The sequence below is a fragment of the Poecilia formosa genome, unplaced genomic scaffold (genome assembly GCF_000485575.1).
Source record: "Poecilia formosa unplaced genomic scaffold, Poecilia_formosa-5.1.2 Scaffold15, whole genome shotgun sequence".
NCBI lineage: Eukaryota > Metazoa > Chordata > Actinopteri > Cyprinodontiformes > Poeciliidae > Poecilia > Poecilia formosa.
In genome coordinates this window covers 1608588-1624327 of record NW_006799954.1, presented here as the reverse complement: position 1 = coordinate 1624327, position 15740 = coordinate 1608588, and the positions used below count along the sequence as shown (strand labels likewise).

The 15740-nt window shown below is 36.7% G+C and overlaps 1 protein-coding gene across 2 annotated transcripts in view; it reads left to right on the top strand.

Annotated features, from left to right (window-relative positions):
• Nucleotides 1-15740, top strand: part of lmbrd1 (LMBR1 domain containing 1) — a 66109-nt gene that overhangs the window by 27932 nt on the left and 22437 nt on the right. Inside the window, exons 8-14 of one of the 2 annotated variants that reach the window (XM_007546172.2) lie at nt 258-383; nt 1239-1391; nt 6827-6891; nt 7045-7147; nt 8689-8793; nt 10131-10280; nt 12959-12964. In XM_007546172.2, coding sequence (XP_007546234.1) covers nt 258-383; nt 1239-1391; nt 6827-6891; nt 7045-7147; nt 8689-8793; nt 10131-10280; nt 12959-12964 — 708 coding nt within the window. Of the gene's footprint in view, nt 1-257; nt 384-1238; nt 1392-6826; nt 6892-7044; nt 7148-8688; nt 8794-10130; nt 10281-11534; nt 11721-12958; nt 12965-15740 lie in introns of those variants that run through there. The other variant, XM_016668468.1, reaches the window with a different exon arrangement.

The following is a 15740-nucleotide window of genomic DNA, read 5'->3' as shown; positions in this document are numbered from 1 at the left end:
TTTTTTTTTTTTTTTTCCCCCCTCTGCCAAAAATGACACCGCCTAGGAGGCCAGGATCTGTGGGATTTTTGTCGTGCACGCACGCGCATGTGTGCGTCCATGTGTTTGCTTACCCTCGTTTGACTGTTGTCATGTGCCACAATGTGATGGGTTTGCCACCAGGCAGGAGTGACTGTGTGGGAGGACACACGTGACATATGTGCCACCCTTGCTCTGACAATAGTGTGTGAGTATAATGGTACTTTTGCATCTTGCAGGCATATGGAATGTCTGTCATGCCTTTGAATCTGATAAAAGGCACGCGGAGCGTCGCGTACGAACGCCTTGAGAACACGGAGGACATTGACGAGGTTGAACACCAGATAGAAAATCTGAAATCCAAGGTAGGTCTTTGAGTGGTGTGACCTGTCTTCAGTGCACATACAAGTGGCATAAACATGAATATGTTGAAGTTTCATTGAATTGCATCAAAATTAATATATTAGCAATTCTACACCAGTAGAAATACATATATATATTCGCTATTTTCTCTCTTCGTGTTAAACATCTGAATCAATGTTGATGACGCAATCCCACAAAAAATAAAAAAAAATTTAAAAAATGCATTAACTAACAGCTTCACTAAAACGCCACATGCACTGTGTGGTTAAGCACCACCACTTCTTTATTTTTATGCGCCTCTGTCTTTGCAAGTTCTTACATACTGTAAGTTATGTCCTTTTCAAACGCCCACTCAGATTCCTTCTGTCCAAACGGGATATTTCAAGTAAACGCTTTTTTGAAATTAAGTAAAGTAAGAGTTATGCATTTGTCATTCTTCTAATTTCAGTGTTTAATGGTTGCAAACAGGAGGTAGTAATAAAACATAAACTATAACATTTAAGTTTATTGAACACTTTATACTTGTAAATATATGCTTTTTTTTTTAAATGTGTGTTAACTGAATAGTATTTCTTTCACTTTTTAGATTATAGTTTTGATTATGCTCTGCTTCATAAACAGTACTAAATGTTTTCAGCCTTAATACACCCACCCCATTCACTGACACAATATCTTGCTAAATCTCAAGATTTCTTCTAAATCAGTTAACAAGGCAATCATTACAAAAAGCCCTGTTACCTGAAGTATTCCTTTAATTAATAGGGTGCTCTAAATATGTGTTTGAAACCAACAACCATAACGTATCAAAAGCATGCATATTTAACAATGGATCTCCTTCTTGTTGGTTTCTTTGGCAGTGTAAGGATGGTCGTCCTCTATCCTCAAAGGACAGACGCAACCTGCAGGAGCTTGAGGGCAAACTACAGGTCCTCCAGCGCAGAGGAAGACACCTGGACATTGCAGAGAGCCACTGTTGCTCTAAAGTTGGCAGTGCTCTCAGACCTGTCAAGGTGAGTCTCCATTGTGAAATTGGCTCCCATTCACAGATGTCAGTTTTATGCGCATTGTGGGCAGCGGCCTAAACCAAGGCAAAACATGAGCATCTCAATACCGATTTTGTTCCTTTTCTAAATTTATGTTAGGTTCTTCTGGGAAAACAATATATATGATATGAATTTCTTCTAAGGTTTGTGCAAAAATGAAAAGGAACATTTTGGTGTCCATTTGTTTTTAACCCCTTTTAGTCTGATATCCCTAAATAAAATCCAAACCAATCACTTGCCTTCAAAAGCCATCTTAAACTTGCATGCCCATGTAGAGGAGCTGCAAAAATCCACAGTCTGAGTGGGAGGACTCTGGTGTCAAGACAGCCAGTGGTCATTGGGCGATATGTGGCATATAAGCGGGACAGACATGAATTTCCAACAAAATAAAGTGAAGTTTGTGCAAAAGTTGAGAGGCTATCAACATTTGTTGAAGTCACTGCACACTTCGCATACACAAATTCATAAGTGTCTAGTTCTTGTTGTGTGTTAGAAAATAAACAAAATAATAATTTCAACTTGTTTATATTTAACAGCTCAGACTGCTTTTACCGAAGAGAATCCTAATGTTGTAGCTCTCATTTAAACTGCTCTAGATTTACTTTCCAGTTCTACTTTACAGCACAGCATATTTACATGAGTCCCACGGGTAGTCTCTTCACCTAATTTACTGTGAAGTCTCTGAGGGAGACTTGTATTTCTCAGACAGGATCTCATAGTTCCCATGAGGTGTACCAAATCAACTGTAAACCTGTGTCATTTTACTCCTTTCTGGTCCACTCAGCCAGGAGCTCAACTTTATGCATAGTAATAATATTGTCGCTATACTTTTAAGAGGGTCACAAGTTTGTTATTTTCGATCAGATTTTTTTTTTTTTTTTGTGCATGATGAACTCTACCAACTTATTGGAACAATAACAAACAATGATTTTAAACATAAAGAAAAAAAAATGAATCTAAAAAAAGCACTTTAAGATATATTTGAGAAGCTAGCTTGCATTACAACATTCTATCCCTGAAGAAAGCACTTGGAAGGACGTACATTGTTTTTGGACAGATACTTGAATGAGATTTTTCTCCTGAAAATATTACGCCTTTGGCTCTTTGGTTCTTGTCATTGAAAGAGTGCATCAAGAACATGGTGCTAGGGGATTTTGGGCTCAAGTTTGTCATTTTGTCTTTTTGAATGGAAGAAATCAGTAACTTTTTCCCCCCTCAAACTATGAAATTGTTTAGAAAAGGTTAATATATTAGACCTGTAAAAAATATTTCTGCCATGTGGTTCTTTTTTCATTAGTGACGATCCTCTCCGGTGTCTCATGCATCTTTACCATTCTCACACTTTCGAGGAGTATAAAACGCATCGCCCTGTTGCTGAAAATGTGCTCCACGAATAAATTGCCTTGCCTCGTCACTTACCCTTCTAAGGCCCTGATCTAGGCGACAACGGGGAGAAAAGAACAGAATGTCCCATCACTTGCTGTAACAACAGGTTCGATATATTCAGTTTATTAGCGAAAGTCACAACTCTAATCTGTTGAATTGACGGTTTGGATCCAATAGTGTTAGAAGCCTGAAAAACGCCTGCGAGGTTAAACAGACAAACCAGACCACAGACATATTATTCAGCTGGTGTGACAGAATTACTCATGCCATATCCTTCTGCAAACAAAAAATGACGTACCTTCCACAGTAATAATGTCTCAATCTGACTGCATTTAACACTTTATGCTCTACGGTGGTTAAAATAGCTCCACATTAGTTTCACCACCTTCCGCTTACATAGGGAAGCATCTGAAATAAGGCGTTTGATGGGCATTACAATGTTTTCCACATCTAGGTATTCATATCTCTCTTCACGCTACCTTCATGCTCTTCTATGTAGGTGTGCATACCTGCATATTCAGTTTACTTCATAATGGATACAAAGTGGCATATAAGCTTGATATACCATGCATGACTCATCCAAGGCAGAGCACAGATTGAATACTTCATTCTATTTTTATTTGCATCTTCATGTTAGTTCACGGTGCTTTCCCCACCGTTGTTTGTTTGCTGCTATTTGAGTTTGTTCCAGGCTAGCACAAACATTTTAAACCAGTGACTGTAGAAGTCTGTCTTTGACCAAAGGGGATTGTGGCTAATGACAGTCCCCAGACTCAAATTTGAGCAGCAGTATGTAGGGAGATTAATTCACTATATGCTAGGATCCTGGTGCAGAGTGATAAGCAAAACAATTGTGATTTCAGCGGGACCGCTGTTTGCCAGGCACCGACTCATGTGTTTATAATAACAGCAATGGTGAGCTGAGCTACTGAACATGTTGAACATTCCCAGCTGAAAAGGCCTCTCACATAATTGTCAGCGGTTGGCTGTGATCATAGAATGAAATAAAATAAAAAAAAGCAACCCTTAGTTTCAAATGGCTGATTAAAATGTCGTGCCCTTTTATATTAAGTGAGAAAAACCTCCACATTTGAAAATAAATATGTTTTAGTGACCTAAAAGTTCCTAATTATTTTCGGTCAATCAGTGACTTGACTGTTAAAAAAATTATCTCAGATTTTTATTGCAATTGGACAAAAGCTGCTGCAAACGCTGAAAATATACTCACTGCCCTCAGTGGCTGGTATTGTTATAATGAATCTAGTCGAGTCATTGATGCAGCTATTTCTTTTACCTTCAAACATTTTACATGCATACAGTTTTTGATTATTTTATTAAGAATCTGACATGTTGGCATCATGAAATGCCACTCTGATGTTTCACCTTCAACTTTCTCAAAAGGTTTGTGACTTGATATATATGTATATATATACACATTCAGCAGTCAACCAATCCCATTTATCAGCTTTGATTGCTAATTGGCAGATCATGTACTAAAAAGTCTTTCATTTTTTTAAATGAACAAATGCATCAAATTTAATAGCTTTTAATATTTTTAAATCTAAATTATCATAGAGTATTGTAGTCTTTTGAGAGAAACGTGTAATCATTAAAATAATAATTGACAGGTCATCTAAAATAAAAGGAAAAGAAACAGAACAGAAAATCAGACATATTTGTCAGCGAGAAAGTTCCTGCCTGGTCGGGGCACCTCTACCGGATACACAATGCCAAATGAGGCGCAATGTTTGTTAGAGATGTGGTTGTTCCTACCCATCAATCTGGAAATAATTATTAGGCATTTTCAAACTGTAGTCCACCTTCCTGTGGTTAGAAAGGTTATTCTCAAATGAATACAAGATAGCTGCTGGTCTTGTCAGCACCGGACGTTGTAGGAGGTTGGTCTGCCAATTACAAGATTTACATCTCAAACTGCAAATATCCCAGTTCACATATTAAATGTCAAACTTTATGACAGTATAATTAGAAAAAAAAAATAAGTACAGCTTTTTTGGAAAGGGTAGCCAGAGGACGGTTCATTTCTCAGTCTAGATTACTAAACTGAAGGCGAACAAATCAGAAGATTACAGATCCTGCCAGTCAATCAGGCAGAAATTGAAAAGTAATTTTCCCAATTTAATAAAATGTATCAAAACTGGAAGACTGTTTTTTTTGCTTCCTTCTATGCTTTTAGTTTTGTAAAAAGATTAACTTTAGGGATGCTTTATTGCAAAGACTGGGATTGTCTCAACATCCCTTATTTCTGACCAGACTTAAAAACTCCAATCTCTGTATACAAACCTGCCACATTTTTTTTGTATGCATTTAATAAATTGTTGAATTAAAACAAAAGGTATTCGTATAGGCTTGTGTGTGTTGTCTTTCTTAAAAAGACAATTGAAGAAAAAAAAAAATGCTATCTGCTTCATACTGTCCTTCAAACACATTGATGAGAGGATGATGATCTGGGTTTCCTGGTTAACTTGTAGTCTCGCCATTGTCTTCTAAAATAAAATCTGAGTCTATCTAGTGTGACGACTGAAGCTTGTCTCAATACCACAATCAGCCCAAGCCCAGTGGTAAACCCATATCAAAATTCATGAAAATGTAATAAAAGTGCTGCAATAACCAGTAGATGTTTTTCAACTCACTTATCATTGTGGATTAAAGTGAAATTCTGAAAAGCAATGTTCGTCTCCAACAGAGAGCCACTGCATGAAGTTCTGCATCAGATAATCAGCAACGTAGCGTTGGTTCTACAAGCTATTTAATGTGTGTTTTTAATTTCCCTTACACTAATTCATTATGTGCAGTCTGCTGGATAAATAATTGCATAGTGTAGTATGGCTTCTGTTGTTTATCTGAGGCTTTATTTATCTCCTTTCGTGAATTGGGATATATCATCAGGTATTTATTAGATGATCATGCATTAAAATTGAATAAAACTTGCACTTTATTATGGCTGAATAAATAATGCCAATAATGCCACTTTTCTGTAGTTTTACTTAAAGTAATTAGTTTTGACACCGAGTCATTATTCTTCTTGTCTGAGACAAGAAAATAAAAATAAAAAATCTTCACCTAAAAGCTTTTTTAGCACTAAAATGCTGCAATTTGTCAGATTGCGTACGCATATTCCTCTCTTTTTATTCACTTCAATTCTGTTTGACACAAGGCAAGCTGTTTGTTAGTTTGAATTCAGATTTTATAGCCAAGCAGTATTTGTTTTTCCAGTTTGTAGTTTCTTTTTTTTTTTCTAGAGAGTTGAGTGCCAACACAGCTTTTGTTTCTATTCAGTACAGAAGTGGATCCTTACAAATTTTGTGCTTTAATTACCTGACCACTACATTACGTCAGTACAGTTAAACCATCAGAAATATGATTATATTATATTTTATTTGTATATATTTTTTCTGCCCTTTCGTATCAGGTGAATAACATCACCTGATACCAATAGTAATGCTGATACATTTGTGAATCACGTGGTATAGTTAAGTTAGAAAACAGAACACTTTATATGTTAAGCCACAAATACTACTTACTAACTTTCCCATGACATGTTGAGTGAAGTATCAGGAATTTCAGTAATTTACATGATTTATAGATGAATAGCAGATTAATAAACATGTTAATGAAGCTCCTGTATTACATTTCATATGTGCCTTTTCTGTATAATTGTATCATTTATTGAAAATGAATATCCTTATTATATAGCATTAAAAGCTCAAATTGTCAGTTTGCAGAATTTATTATATTTTACCAACCTTTTCCCTCGGTGGTTGCAACCTTTCTACCTGACCAATCCTTTCAAATGGCTGTGCCAACATTTCCCCACCGTTGCCATGGGCACCAGTGCCAATCTGAGGCTCTACATGCCATATGGTCTCTCTTTGACCTGGCACAAGTGTCCACAATAGTTGTTTTTCTTTTACCAAGGTTCACAAAGGGTCTGAATGAGTGCTCATTTTTTTCCCCTTGGTTATTTATTAAACATGTTGACTGTCGTTTCTTTGCAGATAATACTTGGGGTTTTCTTCATCCTGGTTGCACTGCTCTTCACTATTTCCCTGTTTATTTCAAAGTAAGTGATTGTCTCACACAATCTGATTCTTTACATTGTAACTATATTTCAAAATAAACAAGAGCCATGGAAAAGGAGCTGCACAATTCTTGTTTTTGTATTTGTTACATCATGTTTCAAAAAATGAAATCACGTATTTTGCTGTGTGTTCAGCCTGGACAAAGCACTTCACTCTGCTGGCATTAGCTATGGGTTCATCATCTTTGGCACCAACCTAACCAACCCTCTCAATGAACTTCTGCTGGCTTTACAACCTGTAAGTATTCTTTCAAGTTTTAAGTCATACAGATGATTGTACTCAATTAAGATGGGCTTAAAGCCAATATTTCTTGTTTTTTTTATCACAATATCTCAAATAAAACTTAACTTAAGCTTTATCACCGTTAATTCTATAATGGGTGAGTAATACTTTTTAAAAAATTATGTCAGAATGTTGCAGCAAAGGAGGGGCATATGAAAAGTGAATTGATTAAAATTTTAGTCTGTTGACTGATCTGCAGCCAACAGTAACATTTTAGCTGTGGAAATAAAACAAAACCCCCTTTACAGTAATGTATGTTTTGTAAAAGTTGGAGCTGACAAACACTATTTTATTGATTTCTATTTTTCTTTATAAACTATATTATCAGGAAATGTACAAAACTGCATTGCAGATTGTTTTTTTTTTTGTTTGTTTGTTCCCCCCCTTATATTCTTTCCTTATATTCACTGTTTATGTTAGAGCTATTTTTTAAAAAGAAAGAAAAACTTACCACACAATTCAACCATGAATCTGTGGTTGGTTAGGGTGGCTCTCATTATAAAACCAGCGGTCACACTCTGCATAATCTAGATAATGTCCTTACATAACTTGAGAAGCTTCCAAATGCCTTTCAGCATTTTCTAATCCATCATCTTTCATCCCATTTTTAAAAGCAAAAACAAAGTACATTTGCTGCGCAGTCTTACTTTGTCTTTCTCTCTTTCAGTATGAAAGTATGGCAGACACGTCCCAGCGTGTCCTAGACCTAGACACTAGTTTCTTGTTAAGTAGCTTCTTACATGTCCTCCATAATATTGAAAACAAGTATCATCATCCCTCAGTAGCTATAGCTTTGGAGACTTATGGTCTGTTCATTAATATGAAAAGAAAAAAAAAAAAGGATTTTGGAGATTCAAATCAGGCAGTTATTGATCTTGTCCAGCCAAGCTAAATCATCACCTGATTTTGTTTTTTTGTTGTTTTGTGTGCATGCATGTGTTTGTGGGTGAAGGTCAAAAGTCTTGCGTAGTAAATAATACTTGGTTGAAGTGTTAGATTGATAGAAAATCAAATCGCTGTCTTCTGCTCTTTCCTCTCGGTTTTAGCCAGTGGACATAAGCATGCAATAGAAAACGCTCTGCTGTAATTAGTATTCTACTGCAGGTTTTGCAGAAAAAAAAAAAAAAAAATGACAGACAGCTCAGGCCAATAAAGAATCGCTTCACAGATAGCGGCATTGATTAAATGTCTAAGACGAGTGCTTAGTATGACTATGGTGTTTAAGATATTAAGTGCTCCACAACAAGAGTGGGTTGTTAAATATGTAGCGGTCAGGTTGTAGGTTAAGTCTGAACATTTACAGTTTCCCAACTTTGTAATTGCTATTCAGCGGTTTTAATGAAGCGCAATATTTAGCATTAATGTGTGTTTTTTTTTTTATTATTATTAGAGTTAGATGAGCATTATTGATGGTAGAATTCTGTTAATATTGTTAGTTTTTTATTTATTTATTTATTTTTTGTACATGTAGCTGATCTCTGTTCCTGGTACTACAGGTTTTTCCATTGGATTACATCCTAATTACAGTCATTACGGTGTACTTTGTGCTGACATCCATGGCTGGCATTCGTAACATGGGCATCTGGTTCTTCTGGATAAGGGTAAGCTAAAGATACATTTCTGTGTTACCTTAACAAATATAGTAGTGTTGTTTTAAAGATCTCTGATAAATATTAAACCCATCTCAAAAGAGATTTCTCCACAAATACCCTCTTGTGACAGCACTGCCATGTCATCACTTCTGCATAGCTTCGTTAAGAATGCCACACCAGATTTTCCTGTCCTCACTCACAGCTGAACTGCAATGGATGTTATCATCAGCCTCCAACTACCTCCAGAGAGAACTTTGGCTTTTTGCGTCACTTTTTGGAGGCTACATTTCCCAACTATGTGTACTAAGACACAAGGAGTCCATTTGTCTTGTGTGAGACTGAATAAAATAAGCGTTAGGAGCCTCCTCTGACACTCACAATCTTGCTTCACATTGCCTAATTAGATGTTGATGCATGTTTTAACACAACTTTTAACATGTATTCCTTATTTCATATTTGAGGAGCAGAGGCGATGCAAGGCTTTGTGAGCAGATCAAGTAAAAAGGGTTTTGCTACTAGTGTGAAAAATAATAAATAAATAAATAAATACACATAGATGAATATCTGAAAGTCTTTATTTCTGTTAATTATGATGATTTTTCACTTGCAGTTAATGAGAACATGCTATTTAAAATTAGGATGACATCTCAATGAGAAGTATGCTTAATACATGTTCAAAGGTTTATTCTGACAAATGATACTCACTGGGACATACTTTGTAAATATCGGGTTTCAGCTGTATTTAATATTAGGTTGCTGACTTTGCAAGTATTGGAGTTCAAGGACAGTGGGAGACGAACTGTCCCAGCACAGTCATACCGCTGGAGCTGCAGCACCTCCGCCTTTGGCATTTTAATAGCAGAAATCAATTAATTGGGCTTTATAGAATACATTAATATTAAAAGGATCCTGTTTTGAGTTCTTTAATTTGTTTAGCTTTTCCTTTTTTAATAATAGTGACTCAACTGATGTTTTTCCCTCTAATGTACGTGTCCATGTAAATTTAAAAAATATCTGTTTTACAAAAATAATAAATGTATTACTGTTCCAGACTAGTTTTTTTTGTTTTTTTTAAGTTTTAGTGAAGCTGATGCTTCTTTTAATCAGTACTCAATTTTCAGTTTTCAACATTAATAATAGCGTAAAACATTTGTTAAATAAAAGCAATGTTGATACTTATAAATTATAATTTTCTCCATCCTATTTCTACAGAGTATAGAGTGTTTTTTTTTTGTTTGTTTTTTTTTTGTTTTTTCCAAGGCATCAGTCCTAAGTTAGAAATTCTGGTATAGCTGCTTCCGCCAGAATAAACGGTGAACATCACATTCCTGTGTTTTTCTTCGTAGCTGTACAAAATAAGACCAAAGAGAACACGTCCCCAGGCTCTCCTCTTCCTCTGCATGATTCTGCTGTTGATTGTTCTCCACACCAGCTACATGATCTACAGTCTGGCCCCACAGTATGTCATGTATGGGAGCCAGAAATATCTTGCGCAGGTGAGGAAAAACAACTCATGTGATTTCCCCATGTCTTACTATGTTTTTTGGTCTCCCTGATGAGATCTAGCTCCTAGTGTGGGTTTCTAACAGTGTCAGTACCAGTGGGTTTAAACCACTATGGTCCAGCTCTGTGTAGGCAGCAATTTGGTCTCTATAGGCCAACAGCCAGCCTTTTATACTCTTGTTCTTTTTAAATTCTTTCTATCTGTCTGACAATGTAGCTTTTTGCTGTGTGGATTTGTTGTTTGACAGTATACCCTTTGTGAGTTGTAGCTCTGCGCTTTTTGTGTGGGTGTCTACATTTGGATTTAATGCAGAGCTATGTGTGTGTTCTTTCTAAAAACATCCTTTAAGCAGCGTAATTTAAATAAACCATGGCATTGTTTTGCTAAGGCATTATCTCCCCTACTGAAAGACGAGAATGAATTTAAAACTAGCTTCACAGGTCGAACACATTTTATTCCTACCTGTTCATTTGTTTTTACCGCTGGACTTCTAATTAATTTCTTTCTTTGCTGTGCCAGGACTCTGAGTGTAAGCAACAATTCCCAAGGCTAAGTTGTATTTATACTACCCTGAGTTACCACGACTTTATTTGGACGTAGTAAAAGTAAAGTAGCCTCAGCAAGCAGATTTAAAACCGGAATATGACTTTTGTGTCAAAAAGAAAAAAAAGCAGAAATAAAATATATATTGGCACTGCATGACTATTTAAAGGCCACTCAGACCACTCAAAAGTTTAAATTTTTAGGTTTTCAACTGAAAAAATTGTATGTGTTAAGAGTGACAATTTACAATCTAGAAATTCAAAATGGTGACACAGTAGAGCTTGTTGGTAGCTGCAGTAAATGTTATTTGCTATCCATGCTCCTTTTGCAAACTCTGCAAAAGCACAACATAATAAAGATGAAGTCATTATTAGCGTTTAATCCAATTCATAGTTTGTCTGATCATTTAGTATATAACTAAGTAAATCCCTCTGTTTTTTGGAAGCAAGCTGGTTAGTATTAAGTTGCATTTACTCTGCAAATAAGATCTAAACTTCTTCTTAACACCCAAAAAGCAGCATAATCAGTATTCCTCTGTTTAGGTAAGAGTGATCCGGATATTTCTATTTCACCATTATAAGACTTGTCGAATTGTCTGGACAAAAGTACTTGAAAAGATTTTTGTTATTCTGCATGAAGTAGTTGCTATGTTTTTCAAATCACCAACACATTTTTTTTTTTTTTTTTTTTCTGTTCGAATCAGGCACCCTCAACTGATCCAGTGCTTGGAAATACTACTGTTAGCACTACAAAGATATGTGATGCAGACGCACCTGAGGGTAAGTTTCTCACCGCTTCTTTTCACAGTCCAGGGTCACTACACTCACACCATCAAAGACGTCCTCACAGGTTTATTCTGGCATCGCAAACATGAAGGACTGGTACAAACTGGGCTTCTTAATGCGGGACATTGTTTTCTAGTTTTGATCATCATTTATTATCAATAAGAGCAAATTATACAAAGAACAAACATTAACTCATGCAAGACATAGCATGTACTTGTGCCCATGCCAAACTCTAATTACAGTACATCAGCCATGATAACATAAATGTGTAAATTTACATCACACCAGTGAGCTTTGTTATGGTAATTTATACATCTGACTAATGGCCAAGTTGTGATAGGTAGTGAAGGGGACGCTGCAGTACAAAGATGGGTTTAAAATGCACTTTTTTTTCTTCTTTTTTTTTACCAAGTTCTTTGTGCTAAATTACTGAATTATCTGTACGAGTGTCTCGTTCAGCGATTATAAGAAACTTTGTTAAATACAAGAAGATTATCACTCTGGGCATGTCCTTTGACTATTTCATCATGAAATCGGCTTTACAACTTTCATATATTTATCTTAACAAGCCAAACATGGGCTATTCAAGCCATCACTTTCTGCGTTTGCTTTGCACAGAGTGAAATTTGTGCATTCTGAAACGAGTCTGCGTGAGTGAGTGCTCTGTCGTAACAGTGGGCACTAACTCATGCAGGTAATTTGGTAGCACCTTGTGGGCATAAATGACCAGTGACCAGTCGTGCATGGTTCTAAATTTCCCAGAGCCTGAACCAGTGCCAAAAGGAGGCGCCAAAGCCGGGTTTCCTCTCAGACCACTTAAATTACAGCACGCTGAAAGGTTATTATGGATTTGTTGCCCATCCAGGCCGAGGCATTACTGCCTGCTCTAGATTTAGAGCCACCAGGCTAACATTGTATATCTTCCACTAATGCTGACGCAACTGCTGAGACTTGTTGGGGAATTGACAAGGAATCTCTGTGGGGTCTAGTAGAATCTGCCAAAGAATGTTAGCAGGAGATTCTTTGGGCCCTAGTGTTATGTGTGCTGGAGAGGTCAATTTTTGGATTTTAATACTGGAAATTTGTAGGATGGATTGGTGTTGGGGGGCGGAGGGGTTTCTACCTCAAGGAAAACCTTCCACACTGGCCGAGTGATGTTCAATAATATAAAATGACTTATAAGGTCTAATCTTACCAAAGTGTCAGATCCCAAACATTCCTCGCCTGGCATTTCATATTACTAATATAATCAGTAATGCACTTCACTCGTCAGCGGCGACATTGTTGTCACTGATTGGTGTTCCTTTCCATTTGAAACACTCAGACCTCTGACAAGAGGAAGTCACCTGTGCAAAATAGTCTGTCACCTGTTTAAAGAATTGGCTTTCTGTACATGTTATTGCTTTTTGTTGTTGCCAGAAGATTATTAGCGCAGTGAAAAGTTAATGACTCAAATAGTGCCTCAATGCTTTCCCAAATGATAATTCACAGAGCTGGAAGGCAATCAGAGTTGCTAATGAGATATGATGAGTTAAAACGACAAGTGTATAATAAAACTCGATTGGAGGTTCAGATCTTAAAAGTGGAGTAGGAGTTGGTTGTTATCACAAACAAACATATACACTGTTCACTGCTGTTCTAAGGAAGTATGTGATGTATATTGATAGAACATGTCTTGGATGAAAAAACTGAGATAAAGTAAATACAAAAAAAAAATCCTGTTTTTGAATAAATTAAAATTAAAAAACAAATTGTTTTAAATAACTTGGATTTGTTTATAAAGCTTTAATGTCATTACATACTGTGCATAGGATTTTGTTTTGAATTATTTTCAAAGATATTCTTAGGAGAATCATTAAAATCTGAATCCAAGCCAGAAAAAATAATTGGTATGGCTACATATAGCAGGGATGTTAAAGCAAATTTATTGATGTCTTGATTTTATTTCAACCATACTAAAATGCAGCAGGCAAGTCTGCAGAGATTAATGACAAGTTATTGACTGAAAGAGTTTGAGATACGACTAATGGACAGATAGCGGCCAACTTTGATTGTATAACATTATCTTATCTTTTACTAATTATTCTGCTTCTCAGTACATAAACAAAACAAGAACACTTGGTGTAACTTCCATTTAGACAAGGGCTCTGTTTTGCAGTTTTAATGAAAGAGGTCCTGATCCGCTCCAAAAGTTAATGGGTTTCTTCCTTTACTCATTACCTTGTTGGAAGCATTACCCTTTATTTAGCTTCTGCTAAACCCTAATTAAACACAGTATAGTTTATGTGCTGGCTATCTGTGTATTAAGTACAACGTGGGTGTAACATAAGAGGCAGGAGTCAAAACTAATTAAATTAAGTAAAAAAAAAAAAAAACATGCAATTAATAGGATGCTGCATAACAGAAATTGTTTCACAGAGTGTGAAATTAATATTTATTTTGTAAGAGTCCGTAGTATTGTCACATAAGGTGACTGAATGAGTCAAAAGGAAAGGTGTGATTGGTGCAACCAGTTGTCTTGCACAAGTATTGTTTCCCTTGAACCTCTTCACATTTTGTCATGTGGTATATAAATAAGTATTTCATTGGGTTATTTAATTATATTAAGCATATTGATTAAATAACTCTAACCCCTTTGTGTCCCTACACTCAAGAAAAACCACGACATGTCTCTGTCTGTATGACATTCACCAGCAATGTCCAGGGTTCCACCATGCGTAGCATCTGCCTATCCTTCGTCTGTCCGTCTGTCTTCTGCTTATCTGGGATCGGGTCACAGGAGCAACAGGACCAGGAAGGGAACAGTAGACATCTCTGTCTCCAGCAGCATCCTCCAGCTCATTATGGGGGACCCCAATGTCAAAAACGAGTCACTTTAGGCATAAATTTGCATTCCGAGGTCAGGCAGGATACATAAGTCCTCCAGGTAACTGTGGACTTATGTAACCCCAGAGTTTTCTTTTAATGGGATGTTTCTGGAAATCCTCCCGAGGGAGAATTCCTGATCAGATTCCAGAACCACCTCAACTGATTCCTTTCGATATGAAGACTCAGCTCTAAGTCCAAGTCTAGCCACCCTCCGGAGGAAGTTCATCTCAGCCTCTCAGGATCTTATTATTTTGCTTGTGATCCATATCTCATGACTGTGACTATGAGGGTTGGAACATGTGCCCCTTCCTCTGCTTCTCACTCTACTCTACCTGGCCTCGCTCCACTCTGAAGTAATCGTGTTTCCACTGACTTGGCTAGGTCTGTAGCAGGGCAGCACCTCCTGGAGGTAGGTGGTATTGAGCCCCGCCTTCAGGCGTCCTATGCTATGTACCAATCCATCTCTCTGCATCTTCTGCTTCATCCTGCCATCACTCTTGAACAAGACCCCATGATTCTTAACCTTGTCCACTTGAGGCAAAGACAGACTAGGGGACCATTCACCGTTTTCCAGTCCAGAACCATGGGCTCATGCATAAAAAGAATTTACTCTCATTTGGGCCCCCTCATACTAAGCAGAAAACCTATCTAGAGTTGGAGGTCATGGCCTGAAGAAGCCATCAGAGCCACATCATCTGTAATGACTAAAACAAATTTGTTGAAATAACTTGGAATTATTTGCCTTTTTTAAAAATATATATTTTTCTGACCCACTAATCTTACATCTAGCTGTAGAAGATTGAGCTATAGTTCTTCACTGCTTCACTGCTTCATTGTGTTTAAGACTGTAAATATATGCTCACTATATATGAAGAATTATAGAATTATGAAGGTGTTGAGAGTCTGAGAAATCAGTCATTTGACCAAAAAATGTGTAGTTTTTTTTTTTTTTCCGTTGTTTTTTTTGGGCATTCTTTGAAACAGCTTCTGCTTTCAGAACCACGGTACCAGCTTCCATGAGTAGGAGGATGTGTCAAGCTGAAAGATGCATGCGACTGAGAGGGAATACGTTCACTAATCAGCAGATTCTGTGGATATGGTGCAGGCGAAAGTTTTTATAAGATTGGAAAACAAAGAATTAGACCTGAACTTTAAAAAAAATCTTTATCTAACTCCTTTACAGAGGGAAGGAGTGTTTACTCTGACTGAAATATGTTTTTCTTTTGTAACTGAAATGTTTGCCGAGAAGTTTAGGG